This window comes from Hetaerina americana, unplaced genomic scaffold, assembly GCF_022747635.1.
Source record: "Hetaerina americana unplaced genomic scaffold, ioHetAmer1.1.p SCAF_3, whole genome shotgun sequence".
Lineage (NCBI taxonomy): Eukaryota > Metazoa > Arthropoda > Insecta > Odonata > Calopterygidae > Hetaerina > Hetaerina americana.
Window position 1 is genome coordinate 103,223,817 of NW_027286874.1, and position 20,319 is coordinate 103,244,135.

The 20,319-nt window shown below is 40.8% G+C and overlaps 1 protein-coding gene across 1 annotated transcript in view; it reads right to left on the reverse strand.

Moving 5' to 3' along the window:
• Window positions 1–161: 161 nt before the first annotated feature.
• LOC139690195 (uncharacterized) overlaps window positions 162–20,319 on the reverse strand; it is a 133,448-nt gene continuing 113,290 nt past the window's right edge. Inside the window, exons 5-12 of the mRNA XM_071587487.1 lie at window positions 14,771–15,173; window positions 12,854–13,085; window positions 10,847–11,074; window positions 9,271–9,516; window positions 7,177–7,300; window positions 5,925–6,104; window positions 3,237–3,435; window positions 162–1,922 (exon numbers count right to left, since the gene is read on the reverse strand). Coding sequence (XP_071443588.1) covers window positions 483–1,922; window positions 3,237–3,435; window positions 5,925–6,104; window positions 7,177–7,300; window positions 9,271–9,516; window positions 10,847–11,074; window positions 12,854–13,085; window positions 14,771–15,173 — 3,052 coding nt within the window. The 3' untranslated portion in view covers window positions 162–482. The remainder of the gene's footprint in view (window positions 1,923–3,236; window positions 3,436–5,924; window positions 6,105–7,176; window positions 7,301–9,270; window positions 9,517–10,846; window positions 11,075–12,853; window positions 13,086–14,770; window positions 15,174–20,319) is intronic.

Sequence of the window (20,319 nt, forward strand, 5' to 3'; positions counted from 1 at the left end):
CAATGTGGATTACATAGCATGACATTGGAGCAGTCTGGAGCACAATTTGTGAAAAATGAAGTTTGGACAAACTATTAACATTTGATAAAAATTTTAAAATTTAATTTTTAATGGGCAGCATGAACTTTTAACAAATTTTGTCACACAAAATTTATCTACATTCACACTAATAAATAAGTGAAACCTGATTTCTATTAAGTTTCTAACATGCACAGCTACTGTGCATGCTAACAGCTGACCAGCTCATAGAAAACACGTCCCACATTCTCTATGCTTTGTCTTTTTTGAGTGAGCAGCACATTTGGGCATTAAGAGTCACTGTCCTGAGCATAAGGTGCAACAAGCCTCAGGGAATTGCCATGCACTGGTCCTTTTGGTCTCTCTGCCTTCACAATTGTAGTCAAGAGGCACTGGGATAGAGAATGGTTCTCACTTGTGGCACCCACAACAGCCAAACTACACTGCTCCTTTAAGTGGGGCCCTCACCGCCGCCTCGGCATAATGAATGCCACCGATGGCATAGAACCACGAGCTCTTCTGGGAACCGAATCTATAGGTGGCCTCTGCAGTGGGATGTAGCGAGGGTGCTCAGCCTGGGCTCTCTGCTGGATGATCTTGCGATGCCCCCGAGAGCTGGCCGATTCCAGCGTCTGCTGAATGGGCAGAACGATCACTTCAGCCGCCTTGGCTTCGCTCACTGTGCTCTCACCCCTGCTGTCTGCCTTGCCATCGTAATGTAAAACAATTCCAGATTGATCACCCTTGGTGTCAAATGAGCGCTCATTACCCTGGCCCACAACGGCCCTCCGTGAGTAGTACTGGGACTGTCCTCTGCCCATGGCGCTCACTGACGTTGCCTTGGTGGGTGCCATCCCGCCTCCCTCCTCTGCCTCCTGATGCATGGGTGGAAAGTACTTGGGCTTCCTCCGTGCCTCACTCGAGTTGCTGGCAACCCCCAGGACCATTCCCGACAGCGTCACACGTGCATATTCCTCAGCCCTTGCCAGGAAAGCCGCCAGTCTCTGTGGCAGGAGTTGGACTGTTTCCACCATGGGAGCAAATGGACCTCCACTGGCCGTCCAATCAGCCGAAGCATTGGCAGCGGGTGTGGGGGTTGCATCCGAGGGCTGTGCCGCTGCTGCTGCTGGTGGACCAGGTGTGGTACTGGTCGTTGTGGTGGTCACCTTAGCTCCATCACTTGAGTTCTCCGCTGACCCTTCCCCACCCTCATCTCCTCCTCTGCTGTCCACTTGCTTTGGTTTGTCTTCACTGTAGCCAATCCAGTGCTGCCAGGTCAGAGGGGCATGGATGGGTGGGGGATCCAGTTCAGGTGGAGCCATCTCAGGGTGCCACATACCCCTTGGCTCATACAAAGACATGCCATATATAGGGCTGTGCCGAGGCCTCCACTCGGGTGACTGGAAGGTGGGCGTGGATCCATTGGTTGGCGCTGCCCTCTTAGGAGAGCGCTTTCCTATGCCTTCACTAACCTCTCCCGGGTCGATGAATGCACGAGCACCATCCTCACGGCTACCAGCCCCGTCTGGGCTCAGACTGTTGCTTGGGCCATCATTGGTGAACGGTTTCCATGAGCTGTTTGTCTCATCCATGGCCCCTGGGCTGAGCAGGGGGTCATCTTGACCCCCTGGCTTAGTTCCAGTTGGCACCTCTGCTGGGGATTTGTCTCTCACCACTGCTTCCCACTGCTGGCCATTGACATTGCTATCCTGCTTCCTGTTCTCATTTCTGTTGCTTGTCAGCTCCTCGTTGGTCTTCTCAGACATGGTTCCCCCCTTGCTCACGTCCAATCCGTCATCATCGGAGTAGACCACCAGTGTTGGGGTTCTTGTTGTCTCCTGATTGGATGCACTGTCTGTGCCACTCTCCAATTTAGCTGGTGGTTTTACCTCTTTTTCATTTGCCTGCAAAAGAGAGGAATATTTTCAAACCTTTTCACTTTTATTCACCTCACTTAATAATGACTGCTAGGTTGATGAGTTTATTTACTTCACCCCAAATTATATAAAGCATTAAGTTTAAGGTTCTGGTTAAGGATGTCTTAGGCAAAAATTCACCAAACCATTGGAATAACCATCATTTACTGATTTTAAACACAAGTAATAATTCATAAACATGTGAATGTATGCATTTCTATTTAAGTTTAAGCAAAGTTTTCTTGATAAAGGCATCCAGTTTTTAAATAGTTCAAACTGCCTTGCTGTATAAGATAACAAAATTTTTCAAGTATGCCCATATTTAGGAAAGGAAGCCTTTGAATTGCTTTATAGATGGGCGCCTTTGCATTGGTTAGCAAAAGACTTAACAATAAGCCTAAAAACAGGTCGCCAAATTTCAATTCAAAAGTTAACTGATTCTAACCCCTGCATTCTTATTTCTTGAAATAATAGATCTAAACTTTTACTGCTTTTCAGTAAGTCCACGTACAACATATATAAATAGTTACTTCATAATTTTGCATTTGAGCATTTTGGTGATAAATGACATCATACGTTCAAAAACTGGTAATGTAAAAAGCACATGTTTTGGTCTAAAAGCAATCTGTGAAGAAATAAAACCAACTAACGAAGAAGACACACTCCCATAATTCTGTTACCCAAATTCAACCGATTGAGGTGTAGAAGTTTTGTTGTATTTTACATTGAAATGGAGAAGTGTTCATTTTCGCCAGATTAATAATTGTTATTGAGGAATACCAAGAAAAAGGAAGTTGATTGTACACCTATATGCTAATATGTACAGATAATGATAAGTAAATTAAGACCTTCGGTCAGTGGAAAGGTGTAGAACTGTGATATCTTAAGATCAGAAGCCTTCTCTAGGATTGCTCAAATTAAAGAAATAAGGAATGGAAGGTCATATTAAGCCATAATTTAACCATACACACTATAGTTTGTTATGTCATTGAATTCAAACAGAGCAGACAAAATTTATTTTGGAGATGATCTAATATTCAAGTCTCAACATCCATTTACTCAATGCCTTGAATGCCAATTTATATAATGTAAATAAGAACCAATATGTAATTAAAAATATGAGCGTAAACCTAAAAAATTAATAAAATAAAAGAATGAAAAGTGTTTTCAATCAATCAATCTCATTTGGCATTTTTGGTTAAATGCCTGTGAGCCCTGCATTTCCATTGTCTGATGGTGCATTTTAATAGCGACAGTTTCCCTTGAGTTTAACAGATCATTCAAAATTAAGTGTGAACTTACACTTGTGGTCCATTTGTCGGGAAGTACATCGGGATTCGGAGGCTCTGATGGCAGTAGAGGTCCTGGAATTTGCGGGATGAGGACAGAGGTTGGGTAGGCAGGAGACTGTTCACTCGGTGGGTTGCAGTCTCCAGGATAGAGAGGCATGGTGACTGGGAGACCAGACTCCAAGATAAGCCCCTTGTTGCAGAAGGATGAACTGGAAAATTATATTTATTCATTTGCAGTTTCTAAAGCCATTCATAATGGATTTTTACTTATGAAAAAATGTGCAATGTTAGTTTTCATCTAATAATGAATTTATGAGATGATGAGTTTTTGATGAAGCACACCATTTTCGAGGAAATGTTCAGTTTCTCGTTGATGCACATAACAAAATTCAGGGAGGAGTGAGTGGGCTGGAGGGACAGGAGACCTGTGAGTTTCAGGTGGTGTGAAGTTAAGAAATGACACAAGCCGTGATTCAGTCCAAGCAGTAATGAAAATTGGTGAACAGTTGGTTGGAAGCATAAACCAGGGGTATTTGAACTGCAGTAGTCAACCTGAAAGTCTTTTCATAGCCAAGGGAGAATTCATATACCTAATATTAGACCAATATTGCATGAAAAATTTACATATAAAGTGTAATCATTGGGGTAAGGGGACCAGATTTTTAGTTCCTGTGGCACCTGTAGTATCCCATAAAGACCTTCTTGCAGCAATTTTATATCTAGGTACCTTGAAGACTGAGATAATTTGCACCTTACTGGGCCAAAAAAGAAAGACAATAAAAAAATGTAGAATATTTTAATTCTTTTTGGGATGCATCATGTTTTGTTATATCTTACACTGGTAAAAAGTATTACATGAGGTGGAATACGTTGGCTTCCTATAAAAACAAAATTTATCTGATTATGGTTTTCAGGGTTATCACTTAGAATAATGCTAATGTCTCCCCTTATATTTAGAAATTCATGAAATTCATCTTATTATTTACATATTATCAGAAGGTGGTGAACAGTTCGAAGGGAATTGCAAGCCTTGCACCATGGTTCCACTTTCTCTACTATAAAGAGGTATGCATGAGTTACGGTACAGTGCCATATCCTCATACATATGGTGATGACCATTTCTAGCTGGCTTCCCCTGATGGAAGATGTCCAAGGTGAGACTACAGGTTTTAAAGTCCAAAGCTTATTGCTTTTAGTACAATCCATGTTGTGCTCCATTCGGCAATTGATATGCTCTTTAGCTTAACTCTTAGATCTTGAGCTGTCAGGGATTGTGACTACATAGTCCACTTATTCAGTGCTTCCTTTTCCACAGTATTGGCTTTCTGATTTCCTTCTGCTCGTCCTGGAATCTACAGGAATGATATTTTAACATTCTGACATCCTATGTATAAGAGGGTTAGCTGAATTTCCTGAGCTATAGGGTGATACAGGGGTCCATCTAGAAATTGATTGCAATGCACTAAATGAATCAATGCAGATTAGAAATCATCTTTTATTGCAGTGGATTAACCATGAAGAGCTCAGCTGTGAAATAGCTAAAGAGTGGATATAGCATTACTTAAATAGTGCCACAAATAGAGGAAGTTAGATCACACACAGTTCCACCAGCTGATTTAGAACCGTTTTTGTAGATTGCTGATGGGAGATCTATACCTGAAATATAGCACATTTAGCTGTGGATATCCACAGGTGTCAGCCATGGTAGAATCCAACCCTACAGTCTACCCACTGGGCTGTTATATTCATGTGGGGTTGGAGAATAATAATAATACTTTATTCATTTTGAAAAATGGTACAATCATATTTAATTTCGTCAATATAAATATTATTTAACATACAAACATAAGTTCTTAAATGTGATGAAGATTGTCACGAAAGAATTCATCCAATGAGTAAATTGGATGAGCAAGTAACCAGGTACATACCCTATTCTTGAAACTCTGGATACCGTCAGATTTCAAATGAGTAGGCAGATAGGTATACATACAGTCGTATGCTCATATGATGAAATGTGTTATAAGTTGATGACAATCCACAATAAGTAGTCTTTAGATTCGCTTTACGAATTGGGAATATCCAAGCATTTATATGATGGATGGATGGATGGAATTAGAAATCCTCTTCCACAGAATGGGGGGTCCTGTGGTGTCCTCCACTTTTTAGTTAATTTCTGGCTTGCAGTGCAGCTTCCTGGCTACAGTGGGGTGGGATAGGGGAGGGGCTGACCACTCTGACAATCAGCTGCACTCTTGTTAGTAGTTGACAACTAGATTAAAGTTAGGTGACTGAGGAAAAATACCAGGTTGCAGAGAAGGGGACAGAGATAGGTGGAAACGATGAGGGAGGCACTTGTCCTCCGTGAAGCCTACACACACCTTCATCCATCCAGCGCCTGTTCAAGAACTGATTTGGTTTACTTTTCCCCATGTTATCTCATCTGTTGTGACAATAGTTTCCCCAACATTCCAATTGTCTTCTTTGGGCCAGAACTAACCAGAGCAGGGTGGAACCTCTGACCTGAAGAAGCCAGCTAAAACGCCTGTGACACTGTTATTGGTACCTACAAATTATTTGTCCATCCATGCCCCACAAAAAGGCAACTGCAGAACCTGCTTGGCACATGCTTGTCATAAATTTCCGCAGCTAATTCAGCATACTGCTGCTTGAACACCCCTCTCCTCTCCAGTTTTCTCACCTTTTGCCAAAGCTGTCTCCAATAGTGACCTTGTCAATGCTCCACTTGGCCAGTCCACTTGAGATCCATCCACTATATGCCGTGTACAGGACTTCAACTTTGACAGGCTCCTCCATCACTGGATGTGGCACCACTATCCTCGTCAGTGAACCCCCAGCCTTGAGCTCCTCATCATCTTTGCTACAAAGAATACAACAATGATGAGAGCTTTGCCAGTGCAAGTGAATCTGTCACAATAAATACGAGATCTTCCTCTCCGAACAAAAACTATGACTCCAGCACAATCCATCAGGATGCTCAGCAAGCTTGAATCTTACAAGCATAATTTAGCTACTTCAATTACCAGAAATAGGGAGGGGTGGAGTTATTTTTTTCGCACTGACATGTCTTTATTACTTGGATTGGAAGGACTCCCACTGGCATCGTCAGGGAAATTGGCAAAAGGAAACAATGAAAGTAGGATTGAACTAAGTACTAAAAAAGAGTTGGGTTGACCACAATCTAATTGCTACAAAGTATAACTATAATTTTAGAGTAACTCTTACAAGTTAGTCTTGTAAGCCGCATTTATGTACTATTTTAATTTGTATTTTTACTTTAAAAATTGCTGAACTATACAGCTTGCAATTAAAATTTGACTCTAAACACTGAAAAAGTTCTTTCTCCTCTTTAATTGATCATCATTTGACCAGATGATGTATGTGTCAGTAGTATGCTAATATCTTTTACAGATAAATGTAAAGAGAGACATCCAGCAGACAGGTATAAATGATTCGAATTTCAATTCATTTATTTTCATTGACTGACAAGAAAGAAATGATGTAGAAGACCCAAGGGTAGCAAATTATTTTCCATGGCCAATCCAAGCAGTTAAAAGCCTCAGCATGTCCAATTATTGGGCAGCAATGCAATTACTTTTACAGGTATCTATTCTACCTCTTTTCTGCGCACATTTGGTAATGCATAATTGATATATGAACAACTTTCAATTTAAAAAGAATTGTGATTGTTTTGCAATTATTTTGGATTTGAAAAATAATGGGAATAAGTAATTGATGTTTGGATGACTCAAACGAATTCAGTCAAATAATTGTAGTATGAGAACTTCCACGGCATGAGGGACCATGAAATAGGTGTGAGTCAACCATTCAGCATTCTGCAATTAAGCCCTGGCCTTTAGGCCGCAAAATTACAATTAGCCTCTGCATGCATATTACACATTAAGTGGGTTTTAATCTTGGTATTGCCTTACCGAGTCATTGTGAATGTCTCATTAGCCTCTGGGGCAATGCCCAGAAGGGTGACTTGGATTTTTCCATAGCTGACCACAGGAAGGGCACTTGCTGTGCTCTCAACCCGCACCATGTACTGATGAGCTGCAAAAGCAAAGTAGGCAAGTGACAGCAATGCAACACTCACATAATTTTTTCAATTCAAATTCACCTCTCAGCATTGAAAAATTAACCTAATTGATGAGAAATAACACCTGATCATTTCTGCTGATGGAGTTATCCACTGCAGCCATAAATAATAGATCATGTAAATGTTATCACATGTTGATTAGTGATGAAATCTACACATATGGATGCTGCATACATATACACTTTAAAGTATTACAGAAAATACTACATACAGAATTTTCAATTCTTTTCCTGAGATGTTTTTCACTCCCTCAAACCGTTCAATAAGAATTCTGCCATGATTGGCTGCTTCTGCACGGGCCAATGAATCTGACTAAACTTCACCTGCAACTGAACTTCATTCAGTTATTCATTTCTTAAATTTAAAAAAATCATGCAGTTGTCAGAACTCATTGACGAATATAAAAGTACAATAATTAGGCAGAAAAACAATAATCTATAAAAATATACTTAAACCACCACCTAAACTCCCTCTGAATCGCTTATCGTAATTATTTCCAAGGCCTAGAAATTCCTTTATGGATGGAATATGATAATGGGTTTTTTGGGGAAAAAATGAAAAAGTTCCAGTTCAAAGACTATCATTGGTATCAAATCTTTGATTTTCCAATCATACTGATACTTTTTCCATACAGCCTTCATCCATGGTTCATGTAGCAAGAGTTGTAACTATGTAAGCAAGTGTAATCACACCGATTAGGACAACTTATCTGTATGGACAGGTAATTGACAGGTATTATACATGTAAATTGTTCCAAAGAAACTGTGGGAGATGCACAACAGTAACTTTTAACTGAGTCACCCGCTAATGTGCATTTCAATGCAGCAATTTCAGAGTGTAAAAATCATTCACCTTGACTGGGATCCCAGTCAAGGCGAATGATTTTTGCACTCTGAAAGTGTTGCATTGAAATGTAAATTGTTGTTGGTGTTATTTAATAAGTTACCTTGGATTTCGAACTGTGATATTACAAATTTGGTTGGTGGCATCATCTCAAGCCAAAAGGATAAAAAATTAAAAGAATTATATACAGAATTATAAGATAAAGAATTAAAATACTTCCATATCATTGTAATGGAACTGGAATCATGTATGTATATGAACTATGGGGGTGACCACAATCCTTTGACAGAGAAAATTTAATCATGAGTATAATTATCAGTTTTGGTCATTGTCCTGCGTTTGAGCCAATTTTTTAACATTCTAGCACAATTTAAATTGATTTAAAAGTGTGATGAAAAGCTATTATTAGAATACAGGGAACTATAAGCACTAAAACTAATGAAACTAAGGGGAGAAGATATATTCATATTGGAAAATTCAACTTCACTTCCTAGCAAAGGGTCCATGCGTAGTGTAAACAAACAGTTTATCTGTTTTTTGAATTTAGATATATGTATCACAATCTATCTTTGACTACTGAATGTAAATATAATTCTTTGTTTACAGTAGTGGATTTTAATGGTTAGCATACCATAATAACCTCTCTACACAGAATACTGCCTCTCAAATTGCCTGAATCAGCCAATCCAGTCATCTCATCTCACATATACAGCTTACAAAATACAGCAGGAGGCAAATGGCTTGGAGAGGTCAACTTGACTCTTTGGTATTCCTTGAGGGCAAAGGCCTCTGCATCCCTCAATCGCACCACCATCTACCAACTTCTTTATTGACTACACAATGAACTTTCAGCTCGTACATAAGCCCCTCTCTTAATGCATCTATATGCATTCCAAGACAAAATTTCCTTCAGAGGAACCTTATACTGCCACAGCACCAACCTAGCACTGTATAGATGCATCTGCGTCCAATGTACTAAAGATGTATATTCTCTTGCAAAAACACATACCATGCATTTCACTTTGCCTCTGGTATAAGGGCCATTCTGACCGTATCATGTGTTACTCATAGTATCACTTACCACAGAAGGGTTCGTCATCACGTGTTATGAGGTACAATGTCCCTTGCCCATTTGATCTGTCTGCGTAGAATCCCATATTCCCACATTGATTTTGAGAGGAGCATGGGAAACAGTGACCTTCGAGGAATTTCTCATATGACTCGCATGGAACGGCAGGAAAGTGGCAACGAGGTGATACTGAGTCCGTGAAGAACTTGTAGGCCCGTCGATGGTTGCACAGTGATCTCCCATGTGCCTCTGCTGATGCTGCAAGCACAACATTGAATTAGATTGTTTATACCATTGCGCACAGCGGCAACGAACATCAGAACATTAATTTCAGCAGCATCACATTATGCTAGTGTGAACAACAATGTCAGATGCATTGAAACCATTTCCTTTCACTTGGACACAAATGCCAACCCATTGACTCTTTGTTGGAGTACCAGTCAAGGAATCATCAACATGATGCCCTCACAACATCGATCCTGATTTGTCATGGAACATGGCGACGTGGCATACTTATTAGTTTGTGCTCATAAAGCTGAGAGCCAGGAATGAAGCACACAGACATTTGTGTCTGATACATTCTCAGAGAATACTGTGGAAGTTTGCATCAGGCATATTCAAGTTCTAGTTGATGTAGCTTCTTAATTCAATGCTGTGGTTCTCCACCTCATTGTAAAGAACCTGTGAATTCCCATTACTTGAGCATTTACACCCTCTCTATCTGTGCCTACCACCAAGAATATACAATTGACAATTAAATGAATGAATTGTGAAAGTCATTATTGTCAAGCCATCAGCAGACACTAGATATACTGCATGTATATCTAGTTTTTGCTGTCTTTTAGCTTTGAAACTTAAAAAAATCATAAATGTCTTATGTTAAACTTTGCAGTAGTATAAAACTTTTCATAAACCAGGCCTCATTAAAGGGATGAAACCGCAAATGTAAAAAATCATTTAATTATCATAAAATGAAATGATAACATTAATTAGACAAATAAAAGATGCTTGTATATACTAAAAATTCAACAAAAAAAATATGAAAGTCCTAATGTACTGCTGACTCAATAGAACTCTTCTGTGAGGGATACCAAAATATCCTTCCACAGCTCAAGAAATTGAATGATCCATTTCATTCGTTTCAATGTAAGTAAAAGTCTTGGGTATATTCTAGGTAATGGGAAAATGTAATTTGAAAAAAATATATATAAGTTTCACTACCTTTTTGGCTCGGGAGATGGACAAAGTCCACTCTTTGCTAATTCACAAAGATTTTTGAAAAAGTGATTCCTTTCTACTTATTTCTTTCAAAAAACAAAAAAATCAGTTTTTCATGAAAAAAACTGAATTAATAGCTACCATATAAATTAACTTAGTATTAAAATGGAATGATAAAACATAATCATGATTTTTACTGTCAAATTATGGAAACATTTGACATTTTTCAGAGTTTTTTATATTTTCAACCTGAATATTTCAGACTATTTTTTCTGTGGACTTGAATATTAAAATACTCAGATTTTACTTAATTTGCTAGCAAGAGTTCTTATTAGGGCTAAGGTTCCTACTCATACATGGCCGTACTTACACCAAAAAATGTCGCTAACTGCACCCACAAACAAATTGGAGCAGCCCTTCTGCATCCGACCTCCATTAGGATAGAAATCCACATGGCCCATGGGTTGCCATGAGCCGAGACCACCCAGGATGAGGTTCTCCCCATTTGAGTGGATCACATCCACAAATGTGGCATCGTCAGCATCTAAGCGTGCCACTGGGTCTTGGTTCTCGAACAGAGGACCAGCAGGATCAAGACCTGGTATGAGGCATATAATAAGGAGGATGACTTGCAGGATATATATATATACACATTCAAACACGGAATCCCACCAAACGGTGAACAAATACTCATTTACATAGAAATAGATATAAGGAAAACGGATAGGAACACACATAAAGGATGAACACAAGAGAAGTGGGGAAGGCGGAATCAGCAAAATCACAAGTGTAAAAATATTTCCTCATTACTTCTATTTCTTAGGATGAAGGCGGGTTTGAATTCCATCGAAATGATCAAGTAATGACATGTGAGTGATCTTTTTACGTGTGAAGTTATCACTAGTGGACAAAGTGCAAATTTTATATGAAGTTAGCACTAGTGGACAAAGACAAAAACACAGAATGCTTTGCAAGGTTTTCGTGAGATGATGACCGCAGAAGCCTTGCCTCTCCTGCTGCTGGGTCTAACACAGGGCCGATTGGGCTGAGTGCCTTAAGTAGCCAGGACTCATATTCTCTATACTGTCCATCATAAAGGTCTTGTGATTAATAATTGAGGTGGCTCCCAGTTGCCTTCCTTAATAGTGTTTTTAACATGACACCATCACTCAATGACCACCATCACTCAATGACCACCCTCTGGGGTGAGACACCTTTGCAGCCATCTCACTGAGGAACAGACACTGTGCGGACTACCTTTTGTCTGGCGACCAACCTCCAATCTATCTGGTATGGGTGACCCTAACAGGAGCAATTATCATTGCTTCCGGCAGCACAGCTCTTAGGGATCATCGGAATGCACCATCCCTTACACCACATCTAGGTTGTAGATGTATAATATATATATATATATATATACAGGTACCTGTGTATATATATATACCTGTATATATAATATATATACCTGTATATATATATATACATCGCAACCCATATATATATATATATATATATATATATATATATATATATATATATATATATATATATATAGGTTGCGGTAGTTCAGGGGGTAGAGCGTTAGACTACTGACCGGAGGGCCCTGGGTTCGATTCCCAAGGCAAAGCACTCTGGGCACCTGCAGATCCACCAAGCTATGTGATTTTTCGGGAACTTCCTGGGCAACCATAACAGGCACAGGGAAAGGAACTGGCCCCCTACCCTGATGTGTGAATTTCACACGCTGTCAGGCTTAGTACTGGGTGACCTCTACCATCACCTACCAAACCGACCTTCGGGTTGATTACTGTGTTTATAAACTCGTATATGTATGTAAGATAAATTTACTAAGTAAAACAAAAATGACAGCGTTGCAAGAATTCCTCTAATGAACACATTAAGAGATCGTGATTTATTTTCTGCCACGATATTTCTTCATTTATAAGTTACCTGAATCACCTTGCGTTGTACAGCCAACTGATCAGGAATAGCCAGTCAGAGACCCACAAGAAAATATTTTTCGATTGAGAAATCCAAAACAAGCAGGAAAAAATAACATGCGAATAATTTTGTTCCAATTAAACAAGATTATTCATGTCGAAAAAATGCTGCTCCCAAGTCAGAATCTCTTTGTTCAGGTGGAAATAAGGTTTTGAAATTTCAACATGGTAGTTAAGTGGACCTCATGATTGAAAACACATGGATTCCTCATTAAGCTTCCACCGCAATTACTAAATTTCTAAATAGATTCCATTAGGTTTCTACGTGAGTTCGGCTGCCTCGTTTTCACTGGAGAAACTTGATAAATCCGGTGGGCATTTACTTGGGATCAAAAAGGTCACTGGGAATGGAGCGCCCTCCCGGGGTCCCTCCTCACCCGTAATGCGGCTCAGGTTCCGTAGTTCCGCTCCAGCGAACCCCGCCACGTGCGCGCCCAGGCTGAACCCGATGAGGTGCACCTTCCGCAGGTCGAGGCCGAGGTCATCACGGAGGCGCCCGAGCAGCACGGCCAGCTGCTTGCCCACGAGGCGCGTGTTGGCGGCCGCGCGGACGTAGTTGGGAATGGTGGCGCCCGCCTCCCAATCCACGCAGATCACGTTGCATTCCTCCTGTTGGGAGGAAAAACTCGGAATGTAGACCGGGGCAAATGTATAAGGGAAAGTCTATATTATTTTCACTCTCCCATCAATTTCCGAGCTATTACTTCTAAAATTGATTATAATTCCTTCGAGTTAATCTGGCCAATAACGTCAGGTGAACGGGGTAGTAAGTACAGGAGTGAGACATAAGTTGGTGGGGTACCCGGATACTAGAACGAAGGTTTCGGTTACGGCGAGTTAAGGTTCAGAATGCTGCTCATTAAGAGAAGTGCATTTCGTAGGCACATAAATACGAGGGTAGGCTGAAAACTAATGCGCACATGAACTCTATCAAATCATATTGGAATATCCAAGAATCAGGACGGCTTTATTATTGAACAATTGGGATACCGTCAAATCTGTGCATGATTGGTACCACGTCGTCTCACAGACGAGAATAAACAAAACCCTCCTTATTCCCCCGATCTTGCACCTTGCGATTTTTATTTTTATCCTCAACTAAAGAGGCGCCTCAAGGGTAATCATTACACCTCGGACGACGAGGTGAAGGCAACAATTGTTTAACTCGCGTTGACATAGCGCTAGAACACGTCTCCATACTTCCGCTTCTCAAAATACACTGGATGAATGTAACTACCTCAAACCTGCGCATGCGTGTTGAGGGGCATATTACATCCACATGCCGCCAGGAGTGCTTCTGAGATTCATTTTGTTTTTGGTCTACAAGAATGTGTGCATTAAATTTCAGCCTACCATCGTAGATGCTAACAATCTCGCATCCTCGGGAATAGAAAACCGTCCTCCATTCCTTACCCAGAAATCGGGAACTCTCCTGCCAGACCTGTCTCCATTTTTACATGCTCGGCAAGATACAATAAACTATTGTTAAACTCAGTTAACTAAACACTTAAAAAGTAATAAAACGCTGAAACAATTAATTTTTGTTTCCCCGTTCTGGAATTCACGACCTTTTGCTCATGATTATGCAGCTGATAAAATATTTTAGAGTTTTGAACTCGACACTCACATCACAAGGAAATATCCTGTCCTGGTAAACGTGGAATATTATCGCTCTAAATGCTAGATTAAAAATATTTGACTGATATTTTTCAAAACATAAGGAATGCATAGTAATTACTGGAGAAAAGACTACATTCTTTGAGCCGATACATGGGGTTCCACGAGGCTCTGTACTAGGTCCGCCATTTTTGCAATGATTATCGACTCGGTGAACAGAATAACCTGTGAATCAATCCTCTATGCCGTAGACACGAAGTTCATATAAATGTACAAAAGCATCCCAAATATTAGCACAGGCGCATGCCTGGTTCTCTACCAACAGATTTCCCTCTAACTAGAGTAAAATTTCGTTTGAGGATTGCTCAAGATTTTAAATATTTATATATGAAGTAAGAGTTGATATCATGCGCGAGGAGCTTATCAGTACGTTCTCGTCTTTGTCGTTCCTGGACACTTATGAGGCTTTGACGTCACGACCACAATATTTCCCTATTCTTATGCAAACAGTTCAGAATTTAATTACATTAATATTTCGTCATCGTCAAGTTTCGAAAACACCGAGTCCTTCCTGAGTAGGCTTCCACTTTCCGGATGAAAGAAATCGGCGTATAATTTGATAAACCACCACCACTCAAAAGGTCTCGATGGAGTTGGGAATCACACGGGACACTCACCACGGACATGAGGGCCGACCGCATCTCGAACACCCAGACGTTGCTGCAGCTGCTTCCGAAGCCATGCACGATGACCTTGGTGGGCACCGAAGTGTTGAGGCCGGCCTGCAGCCAGTCTGCGGGCCCGAACGATGTGGAGGACACGAAGCCGTCGTCTGAGGGGGATGCCAGCGACGTGGATATGGGAGGGGGGCCGGAGTCGCGGGCGGGCCTCGCCCTCTCGTTCGTGATGTTCGCGAAGGGCAGCGGGAGGCCGTGGGGCCGCCGGCGAGAGTAGAAGAGGAACTGCGTGGCCACTTGATCCGGAGGCGAGGGCAGCATGTCCAGGTAGCTGAACGGACCCGCGTCTCGGAAGCAACCCACTCCCTCGTAGCAGACAACATTGTCGGCGGCCCGCTTCTCCCTTGGGGTGGAGAGAAAACAATTAATTACGCTGGGAATCAAACGGAGATTCAAGACGGCGGACATAGAAAAGCCAAAGTACTTATTTATTCGCGTGTGCACATCGCATACACATGAATGTTTAAAGTTGTGAGGCATCACTGACTGATTGGCACATTCAAGAACCATTCCAGACATCCTTAAGAGATGGAATTCCCAAAAGTTTTTCATTTCATGCAGAAGCTATACAGGAAATCCAATGGCATTGGTCCGAGTTCGACATAAGAGAAGATTTTATTCCCTTTCAAGAAATTGCGAGAAAAATTTAGTTTCCGTAATTCGAACATGTGGAATAATTCTGTTGCAGATAAGAACTTTGACTAAATTTCAAATCAATGGAGTTATATTTTAATTATTATCATAATATGCCGTATCTCTATCGGAACCCAAAATATTAACATTTATCATACCCACTAGCAATATGTACCCTTCCATTAGTGTGCGCATATTTGTGCATACACACGTACAAGGGAACGACCTCGCCCTTACAACCAATGACACTCGCCTGTAAAGCAGGTGGTGAAAAAAGAATATTTAATCATAAGAAACAACATACAGACGGCTAGGCTCCTTAAGGTTACCCTTTCGTCAGTAAAAGAATGAATTATATGTAGTATTTATGTTATAAAAGGTTACACGAAGGCGGGAAGGTTTAGGCTAGGAGAAGGAGGAGACCCGTACTACCTGTATATACGACAGTAAAAGGGACAGGGAGCGCGATTTGTGGGGTTAAGCAGTGGAATGATTACGCCATAACTCCTCTCCTCTCAAATTACACAAATATTTCTGGCAATGTTTGGGTTTCGGGTAATTAATCCAATTAAACGATAATTGTTGAGGCCTGGTGTAGAAAAACGCGCGTCGATATTTATTTGTTAATCAACTGTACACACAACTGCTTTGGGCGTTGGAATGGGAGGATCAGATGACGAATGACAGGCTGTGGGCGAGGGAGTGTTTTGGAATAGGGAGCTTAAAAGAAGTTTAATGGTTGTTTATGCGGATGAGCAGGAGGGATGAAGCCCCTACCCCTATGTACCTCTGACCACTGGTTAATACGTAAACGACATTTTATACTTGCGTTTTTCGCTCGGTGAAAGTGGGAAGTGGCTGCAATAGCTTTTGAGTGCGGAAAGGGAGGTGAATGAATAGAGTTTTACATCACGACGGATTATACCGACAGGAGCCAGGAACTTTGTGGGATGGAGTTTGTGTGAGGAGAGCTATGAGGACACTGACTGCTGTTCAGGCTAGCCAGAGGCTGGCGGAAAACAGAGGGACATTTGCAGACGGGGAAAGAGAACGGGGACTGGAAAAAGGGGTAAACCTGAAGTATGGTGAAAATTTCTTAGAGTGCTATCTGGTTTGGGGCGAGGCGTTTATGGAGAAGGGGGATGCGGTGATTTAGAACGGTGGCTGGGTTCATCACGTTTGAGGAGGACATTTTGTCGTGTGAAAAAGCGATTTCGGTGCATAAATAAGTGATGCGGAGGTAAATGAGGGGGTGGAACAGGAACTGAGGTAGAAAATGAATTTGGAGAGAGTAGATTGGTACCATGCGTCCAGGTTAAAAATATGTCATCGATGAGTAGAGTCGAAAGACCCTCTGCTGTTGCCGACACCCATCACTGTTTTCTGTTCCAGATAGACAATCATCACGAGACTTTTCCCCTCTCCAGCTAACTCCATTGCATCTTAGTATCTCCAGAAATATTCCACTACAGCAAACAGACACAGTCTTTCTCCACACTTCTTACAATCCTTTCTTTTCCCTCATCCCTTTCCGCCACACTCGGGTCATATCGCCCAATCGCATATCTGGCGCTCATTCTTTCCACAAAATTGGCCTGCTTCTACGCTCGTCCCATTAATAATTAGATATATTATCCGCATTTATGAGTAAAATTATTTCCTCATGGTCCGTATTCCTTTTGCCCCTTTTATCATCCACCTTCCTCCCCTGCCAACCCAGAGGTCGCGGGTTCGATTCCCGCCTAGGTGGGGTTTTCTCCACCTAGGGCTTGGGTGTTTGTAACTATCTTTGTTATATAATTTTAAAAAAATCCGATGTAAAATCCCAAGTGCTGTTTCCGGATTAATAAGAAACAAATAAATAAAAGGATCATTCCAATTTCTTGAAAATCATCTTACACCCAGTCAATTCCAATGCTTGATGATGTTAACCATTGAAGTTTTCCTTCCTGAATGTAGATTATCGACCCTAAATGGCGCATTTTACTTGTATTGTCCCGCTATTTCATGTCTTTCATATCAGCTATTACCTCCTCAATCCTGATGCACTTTCCACGTTTTTATCTTTCACCTCCTTTTCTTTTAATATTTCCAGATCTCAGCGTATTAAAACGGTTATGAATAACTTTCTATATCACTTTCTACAAGAATATTTTTGTTTCTCTTTTGCAGACCACAGAAAACATGTCCCTTTTTAATGTCTTCTTTTAGCAATACAACCAACTTCAACTGTTTACAGGAAAAACTCAATAACAACCACTAATAGCCAAGCAAAACAAATATCAAAAAAAGGTTCTGGGTTAAAAGCTTAATCTAGGCTACATCAATATTTATTTTTGCCCTTATTTTATATAAGCTCTTCATGTATTTTTTTAATCTTGTCCATTCACAATCTACTTCTCGCTCTTTAGGAAAATGCACTCTTCTCGTCCTTCCAATCTAAATTATGTCCCTTGGCTTCCTGCGCAGAAGGTCTTCCGCCTTCCAATTTATTTCTGTCGTCTTTACTCTTTACATTTTCACGTATCCTGCAAATTTTCTTTTAAATTATAGAAGTCGTAAATGGTTGGTGTCACTTGCTTTATTGCATCCCGATAAACCTCATGACTTCCGCTATTCTTATTTACCATTTTTTGGTAAGCCACCTCTTTCCTCTCCTAATAGGACCACAGACATTAAGAAATAAAATTAATTACATGTGTTATCAATGGATATAATCGTGAAATGGGGAGAGCCAAGGAGTGGTATGAGAATAAGAATGAATGAGATAAGAATCCCACTGGGTCCGACCGCTCACTGAGACACAGTCAAGCGACTGGGTGCCGCGTATTACCATCCCCCTCCTACACCCCTACCCATCCCTCATACCACACCTCTACCCTCTTTGTTTCACCACTGATGGCCGTTGATAACTAACATAATTAGTTTTATATCCTCTCTCACCGGAGTTACTATTTAGAAGACGAAAGAAACTGATGAGGAAATTGGATGACCCAGTTCGTGAACCTCTTCCCTCATATCATTTCATCCCTACTTTTCCTTCAGACCACTCCTTTGTTTTTCCTATCGACGGCACACATAATTGATTTAATCTGATTATTGAGTAATCATATAACGCCTTATAAATCCCATTTCCTGATGTTCACTGCTCTCATTTCTCTCTCTCCTCATTCTGATTTCCAATTTAGCCAGGAAAAGTATGAGGTCACCACTCATGCCACCAGCTACGGGTAGTCGACACACCTCCTGCTCTCCATTTCTATGACGCTCTATATCATCATCAAACCGGGGATTGGATGCAATTGCAGCAGCCCAAAGCTTTAGTCTGCACCGCCCTGGCATTCTCTTTATTCCTTCACATTCCCTTGGGCTGAAGTCTTTCAACACTAGCTTTTCCTAACCCATATTCGAACGTCCTCTGTAATTATTCTCCTGCTTACTTCAATGGTGATCTCCAGTACCTATCGTGCTTTTTTGCCCCATCATCTTCTATCTTCTAAGTCTCCTGCATAGGATTTCTCTTCATTCACTGCTATTATCACGTCCTCTGCCGACCCATTTCATTTTCCTCGTTTTTCAGTAGCAGCAAATTTTCAATTTTCCAATATTTTTTTACCAGCTGTGCCTACATTGCACTTGCCTCATCGTTGTATAAAGGCAAACTTCATGCAGAAGTTTATATAAACTTCTTCCCAGTATCTATAGTTGCCTTCAGTCGTTTGTGAAAATATTTTTTGCCACGTCTTTTATTCTTACACCCCGCTTCCTCCTCCTTTACCTATTAATTTATGAACAAACCAGTCGTATTCCTTTCCTAATCTAAGCTTTACAAAAAGAAAGGAAACTTTTTAAATCCAAAGATAGTTTTCAATTCAACGAACCAGGTTTCGGTAGGCGTACGCAGTCATTTTCAGGGAGAGCAAGGAATTTATTGAGAACTATAAATATAGTACCTTTAAGAACGTAAATGAAGTACAATAGTTCTTTTTTTGGTTCCCATGCACATTTCCGAATTTCTTAGCAAAACATTTAAACATTCCGTCTCTCCATCCCGATTATTACGTTTATAAATACCATATCTTCCCACCATTTCCCTCCCGATAGAAATTTATAGCCAACGATCAATTCATTCTTAACTTGAAAATTACTGCGTAAATTTTCGAAGTATGGGTCAGTGGATCACAAAATTTCTGTGGATTCTACGATGTTACATTATTTGTTCAAAGATGACAGCATTTTACCCATGGATGCCTGAAGATATAAAGTACATTCATCTGCGCTGGCCATATCTAACCACTGCAGTCTCCTCCTTATACAGAGGGCATAGCTTTTACAGTTCAATCAAGTATCTTTTAGGATACTTAAAACTATATTTCATTCCTCATTGTCAAAAAGTCTTTGCAGATCCAAGAGCGAAGAAAAAGGTCGGTTTGTCTTTCTGTATCCTCTTCTTTAATTGGAGTGTGGCAGTAATAATACAGGGTCAGTCACAAAAAGTAAGTAAAACGAATTTTTCTGGCAAAGCGGACAACTTTAGTGGGACGATCTGTGGCGGAAAAATGGTGGGAGGTCTTGGGAAAGCAACACAACCTGCGTCAGTTGTCTGCGGGCCGTTACAGTCTGCGGATCGCTTCTATACTGGACCCCTGTTCGAGGATCGCGTCATTAATTCACGATGCCACTTTCCATGGAGCAATGATTTGCGATAAAATTTTGTGCTTAACTCGGGAAATGGGGTTCGAAGACCATGACCATGGTTAAGGATGCTTATGGAGATGGAGAAATGTCCCAAGCGAAGGTTTTCTGCTTGCACAGAATGTTTGGGAGGGTAACGAGGAGGTTGACGATGAGAAATA